Here is a 21,329-nt window from a genome sequence, read left to right on the forward strand (position 1 = left end):
GAAGCCTCTCATTTTCAACTGATGGCATAGTGATCACAGCATCATTAAACCTAAAAAATTACTATAAAAACAAAAGTAGAACCTAACATGACAAGTACTGCTTTCTAACTGAATTACTGATGTTCAAGTTTGATAAGTAATCTAATAGAACTTAGTGAACATAACAGCATATTTCACATGTTTTCAAAATATCTGTTTCATTTTTGAACAACTGTTTAACACTGATTTATTGAGGCACATTACTTTAATATACCTAAAATACTAACATTAAAAGAATATGAGAATACTTGCCTAACATATGTGGGTGTCCTGGTTTCACTTCTAATGAAATTTTAAAAAGTACAATCAAAGACCATATTACTTGACAAAGTGTGTAATTATTTCAACAATAGACGATAGGAAGAGCTTTTGAAACTAAGAAAGTATAAAAAGAACCAATGCATTTGTGGTGGTTTGAATAAGCTTAGCCCAGGAAGCAACACTATTAGGGCTGTGGCCTTGTTGGAGGAAGTGTGTCACTGTGTGTGGGGGCTTTTTAGAGCTTTCTCCCAGCCGCTTGAAGATACCAGTCTTCTGTTTGTCTTCAGAACAAGATGTAGAACTCTCAGATCCTTCTCTGGCACTATGCCTGCCTAGACATTTTTTATTATTCCAAATGAATTTACAAATTGCTCTTTCTAACTCTATGAAGAATTGAGTTGGAATTTTGATGGGGATTGCATTGAATTTGTAGATTGCCTTAGGCAAGATGGCCATTTTTATACTGTTGATTCTTCCAATCCATGAGCATGCGAGATCTTTCCATCTTCTGAGGTCTTTTTCAATTTCCTTCTTCAGAGACTTGAAGTTCTTGTTGTACAGATACTTCACTTGCTTGGTTAGGGTCACACCAAGGTATTTTATATTCTTTGTGGCTATTGTGAAGGGTGCCATTCTCTAATTTCTTTCTCAGCCTGTTTTTTCTTTGAGCAGAGGAAAGCTGCTGATTTGCTTGAATTAATTTTATATCCAGCCACTTTGCTGAAGTTGTTTATTAGCTGTTAAAATTCCTTGGTGAAAATTTTAGGGTCACTTAAGTACACTATCATATCATCTGCAAATAGTGATATTTTGACTTCTTCCTGTTCAGTTTGTATCTCTTTGACCTCTTTTTGTTGTCTTATTGCTCTGGCTAGTATTTCAAGTGCTGTATTGAATAGGTAGGGAGAGAGGTAGAGAGAGCCTTGTATAGTTCCTGGTTTTAGTGGGATTGCTTCAAGTTTCTCACCATTTACTTTGATGCTGGCTACTGGTTGGCTGTGTGTTGCTTTTACTATGTTTAAGTATGTGCCTTGAATACCTGACCTTTCCAACACTTTTTAACATGAAGGGGTGTTGAATTTTGTCAAATGCTTTCTCAGCATCTAGAGAGATAATCATGTGATTTCTTTTCTTTGAGTTTGTTTATGTAGTGTATGACATTTATGGACTTCCATGTATTAAACCATCCTCGCATCCCTGGGATGAAGCCCACCTGTTCATGGTGAATGATTGCTTTGATGTGTTCTTGGATTCAATTTGCAAGAATTTTGTAGAGTATTTTTACATCAACGTTCATGAAGGAAATTTGTCTAAAGTTCTCTTTCTTTGTAGGGTCTTTGTGTGGTTTAGGAATGAGTATTATTGTGGCTTCAAAGAATGAGTTAGGTAGTGTCGCGCCCAGCCTCATACCACAAGGAAAAGACGCAACACGGCCAGGTTCTTCTCTCAGCAGATTTATTCAGGACACCTTCTTGATGCTTTCATGGATCCCGAGAGCCCCGAGCCCGGGATGCTCTCTCCTTTTATCCTCCCCGCCCATCCGAGCCTGTCCAATGGCTGAGGTGTCATAGCATCATTGGTTCATAATGTGGTGTGACAGTGGCTAGATACAGGCGCATGTGCTCCTAGGGTGTTTATTCTTTAGAGGGGGCGGACACCGGCACCATCCTAGGGCTCGAGAAAGCCGCACGGCACAGCAGCGCGGCTAGAGCAGCTTCCTACAGTTCCTTCTTTTTTGTTTTATTAAGATAGTCTAGATAGCATAAGCTGAGCACAGTGACCCCCCCCCCCCGTCTTAGGATCATCCCTTTATTGTACCCGTCTTTGGATAACCCTGTCGTCCTCATGTATCATGCCTTAGGTGAAAGGGAAGGTGCCCGTCACTGGGCAGGGTCACTTCAAAGCTCAGGGACGACATTTTATGCCAATTGTGCCGAGGTCGGCATTTTGTCTTTACAACTTGCATGGGTGGAGGCAGAGGTCCAACTTCCCATGTGCAAAATTTTAGGGGTCTTACTCAGAACCACAGCTGGGCTCATCACCCAATGAGATTCTGGCCAGCTCCTGTGTAGTTTTTCTGGGGGGGCACTAGGACACTGAAACCCCCATCTAGTTGGATATACCTCCCAGAGAATGTCTAGCTGGAATTCGACTATTCTCTGTGCAGTGCTCTGCCTGACGACCCATGTGCCATGTCTAAAACTAGTCTTTCAGAGTAGCTAACCAAGCTGCTGGTGACACGCCATTTTCAAGAGCTTGCATAGCCTGTACCATGACTGCTTTAGTTCGGTGCTGTTCATGCCGTATTTTATAGCGACACCAACAGCATACCAGACAGGCCAGGAGGAGCATGAATATGAGCGCGCCCATCCCTGCCCATTCCTTAATAAAACTGAATGATTTTTGCAGCCAATTTAAAATAGACTGAGCAGTGGGAAGGCTAACTTTTGTGTTATTGAGGGTCACTATTTCAAACAAAAGCTGGTTAGTAAGGTTTTCTGCCTGCAAGGACCAATTGCCTTTTAGATAATTACTGATTACTTGTGACTAGTTTTTATGATTGGTCCAATTTGCAGCCAAATAGGGGGTAACACACAAACAATTCAGAGAATGTACACAAGAGAGGGTTATCAGCTGATGGAGTTGATCTAACTGGTGTTGTAGTAGATCAGCTCTTTGGTTTAAAGAGAGAATACCTGATAGTACTTGAGAATCAATTTTTCTTTGTGTCTCTAATGCCATAACTGTCTTTTCTACAAACTTATTAACCACACTAGCTGTCTGTACTGTACTAGCCATTGCTACTGTTGCAGTTGTGGCTGCAGCAGCCACAATAGCAGAAATAATTGCTGCTGTGATGCCAAAGTCACGCTTTTGGCGCAAAAGTTGCAGTAGTGCAGATTGTTTTGGATCTGCCATGACAGGCACTGGGACAAAGGTGGGCACTTGGACAATTAGAGCTGAGTTATTATGTCCATGCCAGCAATTGGTAAGATAGCATTGCATTTGGGAAGCATTGCAATTAGGGACATCAGAATTATTATTGTGGTGAAACAATAAGAAAAAGAAAGGGGCTTGTATACATACTGCAGCCTCGAGTACAGTATAGTTAGCATACAAACTATTAAACTTTATATTAGTGAGTTTGAGCTTCTTGTCTCTTGTGGCTGAAATATTGTAAATAGAAAATTTTTTTTGTAGTCAGTAAAGAAAAAGGTGCCCTTATCATTAGATAAGATCCATTGATACCATGGCCATCCATTACTTTCGGTACTATTCCAGGTAAATAGCATTCTACCCAGAGGTGGGGAGAACTCAAAACCTGGGGCTATATGCTTTGGTTTGTGGATAGGGCTCTGGAAAGAGGTATACTCAGGAGGGAAAGTCTGTATGGGGAGGCAGTATGGAAGTATCTTACGTTTAGTGGATTTATAAAATATCTCTACTTCGCTTGATGGGTGCAGGCCATGTCCGACCGTTATCAACGTAGTAATGTTGATTTTAGTAGCATTACTATCAGACCCCGACCCAGAGGTGTAGCATGGATAATGCCTGAGCAAGTATCCACTGATACATGGACATATTTTAGGTTACCAAATTCAGATATATGTGTGATATCCATTTGCCAGAGTTGTAGGGGGCATAGGCCCTGAGGGTTAATCCCTACATGGGGAGGGTTATGAAATGGCACACATTGTGGGCAGTTGAGAACAATGTTGCGGGCATCGGCCCGAGAGATATGAAATTTTGTCTGTAGCATGCGTGAAGGCACGTGATACAACTTGTGAAATTCTACAGCTTTGTTTAATGAAGAGGTAAAAAAGAAGTTCTGGTGAGAGCATCTACTGTATGGTTGCCCATGGATAACGTACCAGGTAAATTGGAATGAGCTCTAATATGCAGTATATGGAAACGATTTGTGCGCTGCCAAATTAATTGTTGTAGCTGGACAAAAAGGGCAAGCACAGTGCTAGTAGATTTAAAAGTGCCTGCTGCTTCTAGAGTTTTCACTGCATTTACCACATAAGCTGTGTCAGAGATGAGATTAAAGGGACAATCATATGTTTTAAAAACTTCCAAGACTATTTGTAATTCTATCACCTGTGGTGATCCCGGGGAGAATTGAATGACCTTAGGTTGTTTATTTTCTACTAAATAAGCTCCAACTCCAGTTTTAGAGCCGTCAGTATAAATGTTAATTGCTCCCGGAAGTGGGTTATATGCCGCTATTTTTGGAAATATAACGGGATGGGCCTTGGCAAATTGCAATATGGGATGTTTAGGATAATGATTATCAATGTTTCCCGTATAGGTACAACACAGGATAGCCCAATCATCTAGAGTGTTGCAGAGAACAGAAACTTCGTTTACTGTGTAAGGGACTATAATAGTGGCTGGAGTTTTACCAAAGTGCTGTATATATTGGCGGAGTCCCAGCATAGCTAGTTTTGCTACAGCTGATGGGTAATATTCAATAGCTTGACTAGGGGAAACATGGGGGTGGATCCACAAAAGTGGACCACCTTGCCAAAGTACTGCAGATGGCTGAAATGAAGTAGGCAGAATGCACAAGACGACATCTTTACCTTCATGACAGCGAGTCAGCTGTGCCCTTTGTAATGCTTGTTCCACCAATGCTAATGCTTCTCGGGTGGCAGGGGTAAGGGTACGAGGGGATTTAAGATCTGAATCTCCTTGAAGTATAGCATAAAGGGGTTTAAAATCACATTGGGAATATGTAGATAAGGGCGAATCCAATTGATGTCACCTAGTAATTTTTGAAAATCATTTAAGGTTGTTAATTTGTCTATTCTAATGGTTAGTTTTTGAGGGGTGATGCTATTGGGAGCTATGTACGCTCCCAAATAATTAATCACTGTATTTTGTTGTACCTTTTCTGGGGCAATGTATAGTCCCTTGTTTTGCAAGGCTCTAGTAAAGTCTGAAAATGCAGTCTGTACTTTTTTATCCGATTTTCCTGCTATTAAGATGTCATCCATATAATGCACAAAACGAATTTGAGGATATTTTGTTCTAATAGGGTATATAGCTGATGCTACATATAGTTGACACATGGTAGGGCTATTAGTCATGCCTTGTGGTAGAGCGACCCACTCATATCTGCCATCTGGTTCTTCATGGTTACATGAGGGTAATGTAAAAGCAAATCTTTCAGTGTCCTTAGGGTGTAGGGGAATAGAAAAGAAACAATCTTTAATATCAATGGAAATAGTAATCCATGCTGACGGTAAAGCAGATAAAAGGGGAGCCCCCTTTGTATGGCTCCCAGGGGTTGCATCTGTTGGTTAATGGCTCTAAGGTCATGTAAAATTGCCATTTACCAGATCTTTTTCTTGATTACAAATATTGGAGTGTTCCACGGTGACGTGAAGGGCTTAATGTGGTTGGCTGCAAGCTGTTCTTGAACTAAGCTTATTGCTGCCTTAAACTTTTCTAATGGTAAAGGCCACTGCAGAACTCACACTGGATCTCTCGACGTCCACGTGATGGGGATCCACTGCGGAACCCACACTGGATCTCTTGACGTCCACGTGATGAGGATCCACTGCAGAACTCACACTGGATCTCTCGACTTCCACGTGATGGGGATCCACTGCGGCACCCACACTGGATCCTCCGACTTCCACGTGATGGGGATCCACTGCGGCACCCACACTGGATCTCTCCACTTCCATGTGATGGGGATTGCCTCTGCAGTGGCCCCTAGGAGAAACCCAGCCCTTTTCTGTCTAACTTAAGCTTTATGTCTATCATTTGTGGATTTCCTTGTAAATGTTTCCCAGGCCTTTACCTGGTATATACCCCATGGTACTCATCATATTTTGGGATGGCACGGAATATTCATTGGTAAGTTTTAGTTGTAGTGCTTTTAAAACATCCCTGCCCCGTAGTGTTATAGGGAGGTCGAGCACGAAAGGTTGAATTGTTCCAGAATGACCTTCTTGATCTTCCCACCTCAATTGTCCAGCACTAATATCTGGTGTCTTGGCATATCCAAGGCCTTGTAATGTTTGATCGGATACTTGAATAGGCCACCCTTTTGGCCAGTCTTTATAGGCAACAATGCTCTGATCCACTTCAGTATCTAAAAGCCCCAATATGGGTTTTTTATCTACTAGGAGGGTTATGGTAGGTCTCTGGTGCATGTCTAAAACAAGATAAGCAATGTCCTGTCCTGTTGATCCAAAACCCTGCTTTCCTCTTATCCTAGGCTCAGCTGCAAACAAATTATGCTGACTAGGTAATACGAGAATTTGAGCTATTTGGTCTCTTGGTGTAATAGCTGTGATACCCCTGCGGGATTCTACCATAATTTTTACTTGTCCAGTGTAATCTGGATCAATGATTCCAGGGTGAACTTTTAAACCTTTCATGATGACTGAGGATCTACCAGTTAATAATCCCACTGTGCCTTTAGGGATAGGTCCATAGAAATATGTTTCCACAAGTTGCACCCCCATATTTGGTGTTAATACGAGTCTGGAGGCGGAGGTCCAGTTCTGCGGAACCCGCAGTGGCTCTCCTTGGTTGTATTGAGGATTCCTGAGGCTGATCTTCCCCTCTCCTTTCTCTACTCTGTTGGTAATCGCCCCATATATTTGAGGGCCCTGGGGTTGGGGGCCCAAGTGTTTGTTTTTTGGACAGGCTTTCCCGTATCCTGCTGTTAAAGGTTGTCCCTCTATGTCTTTAACAGAGTAACATTCATTTGCCCAGTGATTTCCTTTTCTACATCTGGGGCACAGACCCAGCCCCCCCCCCCCCCCCCAGGCCTTTTTTTTGGTCTAAGGTTAGGAAAGTTTCTTTTAAAGTGTCCCGGTTTGCCACATCCGAAACAATGTTTGTTGCCATTTCCTCTTATAGTCATTTGCATAACAGCTGCTGCTAAACCTGCATTAGTTAATGGTCCACCTAACTCCCTACGCAGTTTCATCCAGGCCTCTAGTTCTCTATTTTTATAAGGGGCTATCACAGTGTGGCATTCTTTGGTACGTTGCTTTTTACCAATGGCATAGCCTCCTCTGGATTACTGAATACTTTACCAGCAGCTTCTATCATTCTAGCAACGAAATCTGAAAATGGCTCTGTCAGGCCCTGTAAGATCTTTGTGAGATTTCCACTCACCTCTCCCCTGTTAGGTAAGGACTTCCAAGCTCTAGTGCATATACAGTTAATATGTTCATATACCTCAGGTGGATAGCCAATTTGTTGTGCTGCAAATCTCCCTTGTCCTAGAAGTATGTCTCTATCCCACGCAGGGTTGCCCTGTTGTGAGTTTATGTAAGCTTGCTCACTGGCATACTCTGCCTTGAATGCCTTAAAGTCTAAGTACTGCCCTGGATTAAGGCAGGCTTTCGCTAATTGCATCCAGTCTAAAGGTGTCATAGCTACGCGACCAAGGGATTCCAGTTGAGCCACTGTAAAGGCTGCCGTAACCCCATAAGCACAAACAGACTCTGCCAAGCCCCTTAACTACCTTAAAATCCAAAGGCTCATAGTATCTTTGATTATTGGCATCTGCAAATACAGGGCAGGCGAGCTCTCTCCCAACTCTTCTCCAAGTTGCACGATGTAATGTGAGCCCACCCTGTTCTAAATAGGGGTGTGGCGCTGATGATCTGCCAACTATGGCCCTGTCAGGACTATACCTTTTTCTCTCATACTTAACGGCTTCCTCATCAAGATCCTCAGCGTCATCCTCACTAAGGGTAGTATCAGATTCACTTCTATCTTCAAACTCTCAGAGAAGGGTATATCTTAGGCACGTATTTCTTTTCCCTTTCTTTTGGTAGTGGTTTCTTTTCTGTCTCGTCTTTTGGCAATGTATCCTTTTGTGCTATTTTACTCTTTTGATTCCTTATTTCCCTTTTATCACTATGACTATCACCAGATTCTGACTGGCTCTCTTGATAATCTCTCAGCGCCTTTTGACTGTTTTTAATAGCGGTGCTACAGTGGCCGTCTTCAAGACAGGCATGAATCAACTTCCAAATAGGTCTCATACCTGGTTTTAACCTGTTTTCTTCATATGCCCTATCTAAGTCTCTTCCTAACTTGTCTCAACAAGGAAGGTTAAGGTCCCCGGAGACTGCAAACCATGGAACATGGAGATCGCACTGAGATAAAAAGGTTTGGATGTTTTTCTCGCTTAGTTTCACCTTTCTCTCTCTAAGCAATTCTCTGAGCGCCAGGCATATGGGATGGCTCTGGTTATTTCCCATGTCACGGACACACTTACCTACATGTGCAGACTCTTTAACCATGACCAAGTGAGCCTAACGCTCTTCCGCGGGGCACCCGCAAATGAGGAACACTATCAGCACTAGAACTGTCCACACCGGTACAAACAGCGCAAGTGTGAGGAAGTGATCCATCCACTAGTCACGTGCCATGAACTTTATGTCCCAAATTACCGGGAGCCTTATTGTCCCAAATTACCGCTCCTGTCACCGCTTGAGAGTTCTGAACCTTCACACTTCCTGGATTTCGGCACCAGTTGTCGAACCCAGCCTCATACCGCAAGGAAAAGACGCAACACGGCCAGGTTCTTCTCTCAGCAGTTTATTCAGGACACCTTCTTGATGCTTTGATGGATCCCGAGAGCCCCGAGCCCGGGAGGCTCTCTCCTTTTATCCTCCCCGCCCGTCCGAGCCTGTCCAATGGCTGAGGTGTCATAGCATCATTGGTCCGTAATGTGGTGTGACAGTGGCTAGATACAGGCGCATGTGCTCCTAGGGTGTTTACTTTTAGAGGGGGCGGACACCGGCGCCATCCTAGGGCTCGACAAAGCGGCGCGCGCACAGCTCCCTACAGGGTAGTATTCCCACTATTTCTATATTATGGAATAGTTTTGGAGAGCGTTGGTATTAGGTCTTCTATGAAGTTCTAATAGAATTCAGCACTGAACCCATCAGGTTCTGGGCTGTTTTTGGTTGGGAGCTTTTTGATGACTGCTTCTATTTCTTTAGGGGTTATTGCCTGTTTAAGATGGTTTATCTGATTCTGATTTAACTTTTGCACTTGGTTATCTGTCTAGAAATTGTCCATTTCCTCTAGATTTTCCAGTTTTGTTGACTATAGGCTTTTGTAATAGGATCTAATGATTTCTTGAATTTCCTCAGTTCTGTTGTTATATCTCCCCTTTCATTTCTGATTTTTACCAATTTGGATATGCTATTTGCGCCCTCTGGTTAGTCTGGCTAAGGGTTTATCAGTCTTATTGATTTTCTCAAAGAATCAGCTCTTGGTTTTGTTGATTCTTTGTATAGTTCTTTTTGTCTCTATTTGGTTGATTTCAGCTCTGAGTTTGATTATTTCCTGCCATCTCCTCTTGGGTGTATCTGCTTCTATTTGTTCTAGAGCTTCCAGTTGTGCTGTCAAGTTATTAGTGTGTGCTCTCTCCAGTTTCTTTTTAGAGGCACTCAGAGCTATGAGTTTTCCTCTTAACTCTGCTTTCATTGTGTCCCCTTAGTTTGGGTATGTTGTCACTTCATTTTTGTTAATTTCTAAGAAATCTTTGATTTCTTTCTTTATTTCTTCCTGGATCAAGCTGTCATTGAATAGAGCACTGTTTAGCTTCCATGTGTATGTGGGCTTTTTGTTGTTGTTGTTGAAGACCAGCCTTAGTCCATGGTGTTCTGATAGGATGAATGGAATTATTTCGATCTTCTTGTACATGTTGAGGCCTGTTTTGTGACCAACTATATGATCAATTTTGGAGAAGGTGCCATGAGGTGCTGAGAAGAAGGTATATTATTTGTTTTAGGATGAAATATTCTATAGTTGCCCATTAAATCCATTTCGTTCATAACTTCTGTTAGTTTTACTATATCTCTGTTCAGTTTCTGCATCCATGATTTGTTCATTGACGAGATTGGGGTGTTAAAGTTTCCCACTGTTACTGTGTGTGGTATAATATATGCTCTGAACTTTAGTAGAGTTTCTTTTATGAATGTGGGTGATCTTGTATTTTGAGCATAAATTTTCGGGATTGAGAGTTCCTCTTGATAGATTTTTTTCCTTTGGTAAGTAAAAATTATCCTTTCTTGTCTTTTTTGATGACTTCTGGTTGAAAATCAGTTTTATTCGGTATCAGGATGGCTACTCCAGCTTGTTTTTTGGGACCATTTGCTTGGAAAGTTTTTTCCCAACCTTTTACTCTGAGGTAGTGTCTGTCTTTGTGGCTGAGTTTCCTGTATGCAGCAAAATGCTGGATCCTGTTTGTGTATCCAGTTTGATAGTCTATGTCTTTTTATTGGAGAATTAATTCCATTGATGTTAAGGAATAGTGATTGCTGTTTTCTGCTATTTTTGTTGTTACAGGTAGAGTTATGTTTGTGTGCTTTTCTTCTTTGGTGTTTGTTGCAAGAGGATTAGTTTTTTGATTTTCCCAGGGTGAAGTTTTCCTCTTTGTGGAGGTGTTTTTCATCTCCTATCCTTTGTAGGGCTAGATTTGTGGACAGATATTGTGTAAATTTGTTTTTGTCCTGGAACATCTTGGTTTTTCCACCTATGGTTATTGAGAGTTTTGCTGGATATAGTAACCTGGGCTGTAACTTGTTTTCCCTTAGGGACTGATGTCAGTCCAGGATCTTCTAACTTTCATAGTCTCTGTTGAAAAGTCTGGTGTAATTCTGATTTGTCTGCCTTTGTATGTTACCTGTCCTTTTTCTCTTACTGCTTTTAGTATTCTTTCTTTTCTTTTCTTTTCTTTTTTTTTTTGTTTTTGTTTTTGTTTTGAGCATTTGTTGTTTTGACTATTATGGGTTGGGAAGAATTTCTATTCTGGTCCAGTCTTTTTGGGGTTATGTAGGCTTCTTATATGTTCATGGTCATCTCTTTTTTAGGTAGGGAAGTTTTCTTCTATAATTTTGTTGATGATACTTACTGTGCCTTTTAGTTAATATTCTTCACCCTCTTCTACACCTATTATTCTTATGTTTGGTCTTCTCATTGTGTCCTGGAATTTTTGGATGTTTTGGCTTAGAATCTTTTTGATTTTTGTATTTTCTCTGACTGTTGTGTCAGTGCTTTCTATGTTGTCTTCTGCTCCTGAGATTCTCTCCTCCATCTCTTGTATTCCGTTGGTGATGCTAGCATTGCCTCTTGATGTCTTTCCTAGGTTTTCCAATTTCAGGGTTGTCTCATTTTGTGTTTTCTTCATTGTTTCTATTTCTGTTTTCAGTTCCTTCACCTGGTTGTTTGTGCTTTTCTTTAGCTCTTTAAGTGATTTTTGTGTTTCCTCTTTAAGGGCTTCAACTTGTTGTCATGTATTCTCCTGGTTTTCCTGTACTTCTTTAAGTGTGTTATTTATGTGCTTCTAAAAGATCATCATTGTGAAGTATGATTTTAGGTCTAAATCTTGTTTTTCTGGTGAGTTGGGATATACACTATTTGCGGTGGTGGGAGAACTGGGTTTTGATGTTGCCAGGTTGTCTTGGTTTTCGTTTCTTCCAGTGTTGTGCTTGCCTCTTGCCATCTTATTATAGGTGATCTCATTGTCTCTTACTGGAGCTTGTCTCTCTTGTGAGTTTGTGGGCCTGTGGTCTCCATAGGAAGATTGTTTCTGGGTGTTCCTCTCTCAGGGTAGGTTGTGAATTCCAATGGCAGAGCCCAGTCCTGATGAAACTGGGCAGGGTCTAGCCTTGTGCTGGAAGTGTGTACCCTCAGGCAGGTCTGTTGCTTGAACCTTGAGAGTTCTGGGTGGCCTTGCCTGGGGTAGAACATGGGCAAAAGAAGTTGACTCACCCTTCCACTTAGGATGGAAAGTGTTCCTGCAGCTCTTCAGAGCTCCCAGGGACCTGTGGGTGGGTGGGTTGCTAGTCCTGATGAAACAGGTTCTTTTATCTTTGTCAAATGATATAGGGAGACATGCAGTAAGGCTTAGCAACCAAATACTTGTACCATTTTAGAACTTATTGTTCTTTGTCCTTTCATTGATATTATGTTGATTAAAAGTGATTGCAGGGCGTTGGAGTGATGGTTTGGTATTAAGAGAACTGATAGGTCCTCCAGAGGACCTTAGTTTGATGACCAGCAGACACATGGTGGCTTATCACTGTCTGTAAGTCTGGACCCAAGGGATCCTACAATCTTTTGTCTTTCACAGGTGTTCTATGCATATAGTGCACATATCTATATCTGTATCTCTGTGTATCTATCTATCTACCTATCATCCATCTATCTATCTATACAGGCAATATACTTGTACACATATAATAAAAATAAATGTTAATTTATTTGAGTGATTATGAAACTAACACAAAAGTCATTTCATGCGTGCATGGTTACGTTTTTTAACTTAATCCTCAGTGCCATTCCATGAGATCAGTTATTCCTCTAGACAAGGGAGCAGACCAGCTTCCCTCAGAAGATTAGGTCACTTGCTCAGGGAGGAATGATGAATTAAGCTATACTCTTGTAATTCCTTCTTGAGAATTTGCACAGATGTGCTTGCAGCATTTTTTACAACTTGCATATACTTAGATTGGACTCTGTTTATGTCTTATTCAGCAAATTATAATGTTAGGTGTTCAAAGCTGACTGATACCTAGAAGTATAAGATGTGGAAAAATAGTGTGATAATGTAAGGTTAAAGTGTGATTTTAGACCCTTATTAGAGACAATTGTATTTGGCTAACATACCATTTTTTTTTTTTAATTTTCATGTAGAGATTGTTTATGGAAGTTTTTCTTTCCACCTGATTACCAAGTTTTGAAAGTTTCTGAGATTGCACAGCCTGGAAGACCAAGACAAATCCTTGCATTTGAACTACGAATGAATATTATTGCAGATGCTACCATTGACTTGCTGTTTACAAAAAACAGGGTATTCATTATAAGATTCTAGAGAATAATATTCAAAATTTGAAAATTACTTTTGGGACATAATTCTATGCTTATCTTCATTTCTGTGAGCTCCCCACACCTTCTTAAATTATTTTGTGCATTTTACTTTCATAATACTTTATTAAATGCTAAATAATGGAAAGAAATTAATAATGATTAATAGTAGTAACAGTGGACTTTGAAGTTATTTTCTATTTTCTCTTTTATATTTTGTTAAATTGTTTTAAGTATAATTTTTATATAAATTTGAATTTTTATTTTTACAGATTTTTTAGTAGTTCATATTAATAGTAATTATATTTTCCTGATAATTTAAAAGTAAAATGATTGGAATATAAGTACAATAAATCTCATGTAAGTTAATCTTGTTCTTTTGGTAGGAAACAAATGCTGTCCATGTAAATGTAGGAGCTGGCTCATATTTAGAAATTAATATTCCAATGACAGTTGAAGAAAATGGTAAGTTATTATTTTGCTGGAAGTTATTAGTGACATAATTAATATGCTATTGTAGTTTGTTAGTCCTTCTAGATTAACATTAGTAATATTTCATTCTTATTTTTTTGTTTTTTTAATTTAAATATAGTTTAGTTTTTTACTGATACATAAAAGATTATCTATTTATGGGATACCATATGATACTTGCACTCATGTATATAGACTTAGAATGTTCAAATCAAAGCAAATATGTCTTTCTACATTTGTAACTTATGTGTGGTAAAATTCATTTAAAGTTTTGTTTAGCTTTGTACTTCTTGAGACAGTGTCTCACTATGTAGCCCATGCTGACCAAGGACTTACTGTGTAACTTAGGCTTTTCCCCAACTTGAGATAGTCTTGTCTCAGACTCCCAGTGCTGTGATTACAGCTTAGGACCACCCTGCTGACAGGCTTTCCTAGTGCACATTCTCCTCTGTGGTCAGCCTGCACTTGTCTGTGAGTCAGCAGTCCTTGTTCAGTCACTCCACACCCTTGCTTAGCTGCCCCCGCCTTGGGTAACTCCTGTTCTTCTCTCACCTGCTGTGAGATCAGTTGTTGTTATTTTTGTTTTTATCTTAGGTTGCATGCTTTAAGAGATCATTAATAAGATTGTGTCATTTTTGTGTTTTGCTTATTTCACTTGACATAATGACTTTTCATTGTGAGCTATTTTATCACAGATAGGATTTAATCTGTTTTTTGTTAATTTTTTTTCAACTAGCGTCCTGTTTCATATTTGTACCATATTTCTTGTCTATTCATCAGTTGATGAATATCATACTTAGTTTGTTTCCGTGTGTTGACTTTTCTGAGTGGTGCCACAGTGAATATTGGTACTCAGGTGGTTCTCCAGCCTTCTTATTTCATTGTCTTTGGAGATATACTCTGTAATGGAGTTGCTGGCTAATGTGATGGTTCTATTTGTAATTTGTTGTAAGTATTCATGAGCAGATGAGGCAGTTTCAATTTTTATGTGCTTGTGGTTTAAACTATTATAAAATTATTTGATATCTAGACAGAACAATATTCTACTTCTTAGGTGTTTTAATTCTGTATTTTTATTATATTGTGTTTATCTCTTGTAGGGCTGTTAGGGAGGAAAGGGTTTATTTTATTTGGCTTTATTTTACTTCCATATTACTTACTAATCATCATCAAAGGAAGACAGGACAGGAACAGACAGACAGTAACCTGGAGGCAGGAGCTGATACAGAGGCTGATACTAGTTCTCTCCCCATGGCTTGCTCAGTCTGCTTTCTTGTAGGATCTAGGACCACCAACCCAGGGATGGCATCCAACCACTATAGGATGGGCCTTTCCCCAGAAATCACTAATTAAGAAAATGTTTTACAACTTAATCTTATGGAGGTATTTTCTCAGTTGGGCTTTCCTCCTTTCTGATAACTCTAGCTTGTGTCAAGTTGAAATACTACTACCCAGGGCAGTGATGAACATAGTAATTGTCCTTGTGTCAGCTTACAGTGCAAACTATTGTACAGATATTGGCACACAGAGATAAGGGGCCACCTGAGGACTGAGGAATCAGTATCTCAGATACCCATATAGTAGAGAAAACTAACTCTCACAGTTATCCTCTGACCTCCACACAGACATTACCCAACTGAATAAAATGTAATAAAAATAGATCTGGTGGATTTATGATAATTTTATGGAGCTGTGACTCCAAACACACAGAAGCCTGAATGTTTCAGATGAAAAAGGAATCTCGCATTAGGGTACATGCCAGACTAGCTGTAAGACTTTTAGAATAAGAACTTGTAGCTAGTGTTCTTCAAAAAAGGAGCCAGTTCAAAAAGGAAATGGCACTCGATGTGAGAGTGTGATTACAGGAGAAATAGGTAATATTTAGCAACTGTCCTTATGCAAGGAGTAGTTGAAAAATGGATAAAAATATATACTTGAGTTAGAGGCTAAAGAAAAAGTATAGGACTTGTACTACTAGTTAAAGAGTTTTGCTTAGACAGTCAATATGTACAGCCAGTTCTCACATTCATAAGCTTTGCATCCATAGACTCAAGCAATTGTGATATGAAAATATTTAAGAAAAGTTACATTTGTACTATGTATATTTTTCTTGTCATCCTGTAGATAATACTGTTCAATAGTTATTACATAGTGTTTGTATTGTATTAAATACTAATTACATAAGTATTGTGAGATAATTTGGTATATGTGGGGTTATATATAACAATTGGAATACTTTGACATTTCACGTAAAGTCCTTGAACATCTGTAGATTTTCGTTTAAGTGTAGGTTTTAGAATTATCTTAAATGGATACCGAGAGACCACCATGGGTTTGCTCTCAGAAGCAAACCAGGATAGATACCATGTGGTGGTGATGTTTACTCAGAGTTGTCTTATTGAGAAGGATCTTGTTACTTTACAAGCTCCTTCCCACTGAAGTATACTTAAGCTGTTTTTCAAGGGTTTCATTTTTGAAGTGGTAGTAGAAGTTGGTTCTACTCCAAAAATTTGAATTGTATACTTTTAATTTTGGTTCTTACATTTTATGTTTTTATTAGGTTATACCCCTGCAATTAAAGGACAACTATTACATGTTGATGCTACTACCAGTATGCAGTATCGGACCCTTTTAGAAGCAGAAATGTTAGCAGTAAGTCTAAATATGTGATATGCATTTGTTTCGTAGGTATAGACTTAGTTTTCTTTTTCTAATGTAAAATTTCAAAAACTTACCAGTATTCTTGTTTAAGAACTGCCAGGTAGGCACTCTGGTTTTAGCAACCGTGGGAAGAGAGGCACTGCGTACCACTCCTTTGTTGTTCTGCTCTGATACGTAGGGAGTGCCGGAAGGCCTCAAAACTTGTTAGCATGTAATTTTTAAATTTCATGTGTTTTTCCTAAATTGTTAGTTATTTAATCACATGTTCTGGCCCTATTGGACTTCTCCCAGGGTTTAATTAATTTTATCCCTTGTCCTAAGTCAGTTACTAAGTTTTAAGGAAAAAATCTTGATGGTACCCTGGATGTTTGGAAGTGCCCATGGTTTACATTTCAGATTGGTGCTCATTAATCTGTTACTTTAACAAGGGCAGTAACAACAATAACAAGAACGTACTCAGTAGAATGGTTGGTATTCACAGAAGATTCATTTGTATAGGATGATGTCATAATTACTTGTTTTAAGTCAACATCTTATACATTAAGATGAAACTTTCACAAGTAGTAAGAAAACCACATACACATACACACACACACACACACACACACACACACACACACACTGGTTATAATCATCTATGACAGCATGCACAAATAGTCAGGTATGTTGTTTTAGCCTCAGAGTCTCTGTGCACTCTTTTCTGTTGGTATGGGTTAAGTCGATACCATTGTAGGTGAAATAAAAACCAACTTATTTCTTGGAGTATAAGTATAAAAACATGTAGTCGGTCTATGAATAATACAAAATTAGTATAGAAAATTTATTATTGTGTAAAAATAATAATATTAAAATTGTCAAATTAAACATTCATTACAGTTTGGCACTTAGAATTCCCAAGCTATTGCTAATAAATGGGGCTATGTAAAACAGTGCTATTCCCAGGCAGGCAGGTTTTTCCTTGGCAGAAATGCCAAGATCAGGTTTATGATAGTACTCCTGGTATTCCACCTTCCTTCCTTTAACAAAGGAGGAATTAGGGACATGGGCTGGTGTGTATGCCTGAAACTAGAGAATGTTTCTTTGCTCTCAGAATTTTGATGACATCAAAGCTTAATATTTTCAAAGATCTGGGTATTGACCAGAGACATTGACCTTTTAACAGTGGTTTTAAAAGTCTCAAAGACACCTTTTGGTCATTTCAGTGGGAAAATAAGTTTTAATTATTCACTGAGTGTGTGACTTCATTTCCAGTGCTGTTAGCATTGTCCCATTTTAAGCTCTGATGTTTGTTTTGCAGTTCCACATCAATGCGAGCTACCCCAGAATTTGGAACATGCCACAGACATGGCAGTGTGAACTGGAGGTTTATAAAGCCACATACCACTTCATCTTTGCACAGAAGAACTTCTTTACAGGTAATTTCTGGTAAATATAGAGAGTAATTTGTTGTGGTGAGTCTATTTATATTCTGTAGATTTTACTGTTACATTTAATATTGGAATATGCTGATACAATGATATAGTATAATATATGCTTTCCTTTTTTCCTATGATTTTTTTCATTTATTATTCTCTCATATTATACCCCATACATCAGATTCCCCTTCCTCCCCTCCTCCCAGTCTATCCCTCTATCTTCTCTTCCCCCTGGATCCACATCCATCCCCTTACCTTTCCTTCCAGGGACATCAACCAAATATAGCATAAAAATCTACCATAAGACCAGCACACATTCAAACATCAAGGCTGGATGAGTTGACCTAGTAAGAGAAAAGGGCTCCCAAAGCAGGCAAAAGAGTCAGTTCACAGTGTTAGGAACCCCACAAAACCACCAAACTACAGAAACAACATGCAGAGGACCTAGGTTAGACCATATAGGCTCCCTGATTTCTGTGAGCCCATTTGAGTCACAGTCCATTGATTCTGTGGGACTTGTTCTTGTGATGTCCTTGGTCCTGTGGATCCTCCAGTCTTTCCTCCCTGCTCAGAACTCCATGAGCTCTGCCTACGTTTGGCTGTGGGACTCTGCATCTGCTCCCATCTGTTGCTGGAGGAAGTCTCTGGTTTCTCTGATGACATTTACACTTGGCTCTGGTCCCAGCATATCCTGCAGGGATTGCAAACTGTAGGCTGGAGATTTTTGTGGCTGGGTTGATATCCCAGTCTCTCCATTTGAGGCCTTATCTGGTTAGAGAGGATGGCCAGTTCAGGCTTCGTGTCCCCCTATTAGAAATCTTTGTTAGAGTAGATTCCATGGAGTTTCCACTGCACTAGGTTTTCACCTTACTTATGAAATGTCCCGCAGTATTTTCTCCCTTAGTCTGTCCACCCCATCCTTCCTGTTCCCATCCCCACTCACCCCAGTGCACCCACAAAATTTATTCTATTTCCTCTACCTAGGAAGATTTTTACCTCTCTCCTCCCTCCCCTTCCCACCCCTAAGCCCTTCTTGTTAATTAGCCTCTTTGGGCCTGCAGACTGTAGCATGGTCCTCCTTTACTTTACAGCTGACAGCCTAAAGTAAGTGAGCACCAAACATAGCTTTATTTTCACCCTGATGTGTTTTTGTTTGTTTGGTTGGTTGGTTTGTTTCATTCATTTGGCAACAAATTTCATGATGCCATTTTTTTTTTTCTTAACAGCTGAGCAATACTCCATTGTATTAAATGTACCTTTTTTTTTTTAGCCCATTGTTTGGTTGAGGGACATCTAAGTTGTTTCCAGTTTCTGGCTATTACAAATAAAGCTGCTGTGAACATAGTTGATTAAGTGTCCTTATGATACAGTGGGGCACCTTTTGGGTATATGTCCAGGGGTAGTGTGGCTGGGTCTTGAGATAGGTAATTTCCCAATTTCTGAGGAGCACTATATTGATTTCTAAGGTGATTGTACAACTTAGTTCCCCACCGGCAGTTCAGGAGTGTTCTTACTCCACATCCTCGCCAGCATAAGCTGTCAGTTGTGTTTTTGATCTTAGTCATTCTGACTGGCATAAGATGGAATTTCAGTCATTTTGATTGCATTTTATTGATGGCTAAGGATGCTGAACATTTCTTTAAGTTTTTCTCAGCCATTTGAGAATCTTCGGATGAGAATTCTCTGTTTCTATCTGTACCCCATTTTTTAAATCGGATTATTTGGTTTATTGAAGTCTAGTTTCTTGAGTTCTTTTTATATTTTGGATATTAGCCCTTTGTCAGATGTGGTGACAATCCTTTCCGTTTGTAGGCTGTTTTAGGTTGAGAATATCAAGAAAAGGGACTGGTTTTTATTATTGATTTTTTTTTGACCTTTAAAAAAAATAAATTATTTTATTTATTTACATCTCAAAAGTTGCCCTCTTCCTGGTCCCCCCTGACTTTTTACCCCATCACTCCCCTCCCTCACCTCTGAGAAGGGTCTCCTTCACCCACCCCCACCTCACTCCCAACAGCATCCCTTTTCCCCAGGACATCAAGCCTCTACAGGGTTAAGCATATCCTCTCCCACAAAGGCCATACAAGGCAGTCCTCTGCTACACATGTGCCCAGGTGCACAATCCAGCCCATGTATGCTCCTTGGTCTTTGATTTACTCTCTGGAAGCTCTGAGGGTCTGGGTTAGTTTGACATTGTTGTTCTTCCTATGGGATTGTAAGACCCTTCAGCTTCTTCAGTCCTTCCCCTAACTGTTCCATATGGGTCCTCAACCTTAGTCTAATGGTGTATGTGTATGGGATGGATCCCAAGTTTGGCCAGTCACTGGTGACCTTTCAGTTTCTGCTCCATTTTTGTCCCTGCATTTCCTTTAGACAGGAACAATTCAAAGCAAATGTGAAGATTGGTGGGCGGCCCCCTAACTCAACTAGGGGCCATGTCTATCTACTAGAGGTGGTCTCTTGCGGTTCCATCTTCCATTATTCGGTGTTTGGGCTAAGTTCTTCCCCATTGAGTCCTGGAAGCTTCTCACATCTCAGGTCTCTGGGACTTTCTAGTTTCCACTACTCCCCTACCCCCAACTGCTGCATATTTCAGTTCATTCTCTTGTCCCTCTGGCATTCTCCCTCATACCTGATCCTGCCATTCCTTTCCTTCTCCCCACTCTGCTCTCCCTTCTCCACTGGGTTCTTCCTTCTCTCTGCCTCCCATGATTATTTTGTTCCCTTCTAAGTGGTATTCACAATTGGGCCTTCCTTCTTGTTAAGCTTCCTACAGTATGTGAGTTGAATTATGTATATTCTGAACTTTTTGACTAGTATCTGCTTATCAGTGAGTACTAACTATGCATGTCCTTTTGGGTCTGGGTTACCTCACTCAGGATGATATTTTCTAGTTCCATTCATTTGCCTGCAAATTCATGATCTCCTTTTTCATGGTTGAATAGTATTCCATTGTATAATGAACCACATTTTCTATATTTATTCTTCTATTTAGGGACATCTTGGTTGTATCCAGCTTCTGGCTATTACAGATAAGGTTGCTATGAACACAGTGGAGCATGTGACCTTGTGTATGGTGAAGCATCTTATGAGTATATGCAGAGGAGTGGCATAGCTGGGTCTTCTGTAGAACTAGTTCAAATTTTCTGAAGAACCGCCAGATTGACTTCCAGTTTGTAGTTCCACCAGCAGTGGGGGAGTATTCCTCTTTCTCCACATCCTTACCAACATGTTGTATGGCTTAAGATTTTGATCTTAGCCATTCTGATTGGTGTAATGTGTAATCTCAGGGTTTTTTGATTTGAATTTCCCTGATGATTAAGGATGTTGAACATTTCTTTAAGTGCTTCTCAGCGATTTGATATTCCTCTGTTGAGAATTCTTGTTTAGTGCTGTACTCCATTTTTCATTGGGTTATTTGGTTTATTGGAGTCTAAATTCTCAAGTACTTTGTATATTTTGGATATTAGCCTTCCATCTGTTGTAGGGTTAGTGAAGATCTTTTCCCAGTGTGTAGATTGCCCTTAGATTCAGTGTATCTGGTTTTATGTGGGGTTTCTTGATCCACTTTGACTGAGCTTTGTACAGGTAGATAAATATGGATCAATTTGCATTCTTCTA

General features: G+C 39.9%; 1 protein-coding gene across 1 annotated transcript in view; it reads left to right on the forward strand.

Moving 5' to 3' along the window:
* Nucleotides 1-21,329, forward strand: part of BLTP1 (bridge-like lipid transfer protein family member 1) — a 194,936-nt gene that overhangs the window by 24,872 nt on the left and 148,735 nt on the right. Inside the window, exons 12-15 of the mRNA XM_080929338.1 lie at nucleotides 12,991-13,147; nucleotides 13,548-13,626; nucleotides 16,193-16,284; nucleotides 17,591-17,708. Coding sequence (XP_080785464.1) covers nucleotides 12,991-13,147; nucleotides 13,548-13,626; nucleotides 16,193-16,284; nucleotides 17,591-17,708 — 446 coding nt within the window. The remainder of the gene's footprint in view (nucleotides 1-12,990; nucleotides 13,148-13,547; nucleotides 13,627-16,192; nucleotides 16,285-17,590; nucleotides 17,709-21,329) is intronic.

This window comes from Micromys minutus (genome assembly GCF_963924665.1).
Source record: "Micromys minutus genome assembly, chromosome: 15".
Taxonomy (NCBI): Eukaryota; Metazoa; Chordata; class Mammalia; order Rodentia; family Muridae; genus Micromys; species Micromys minutus.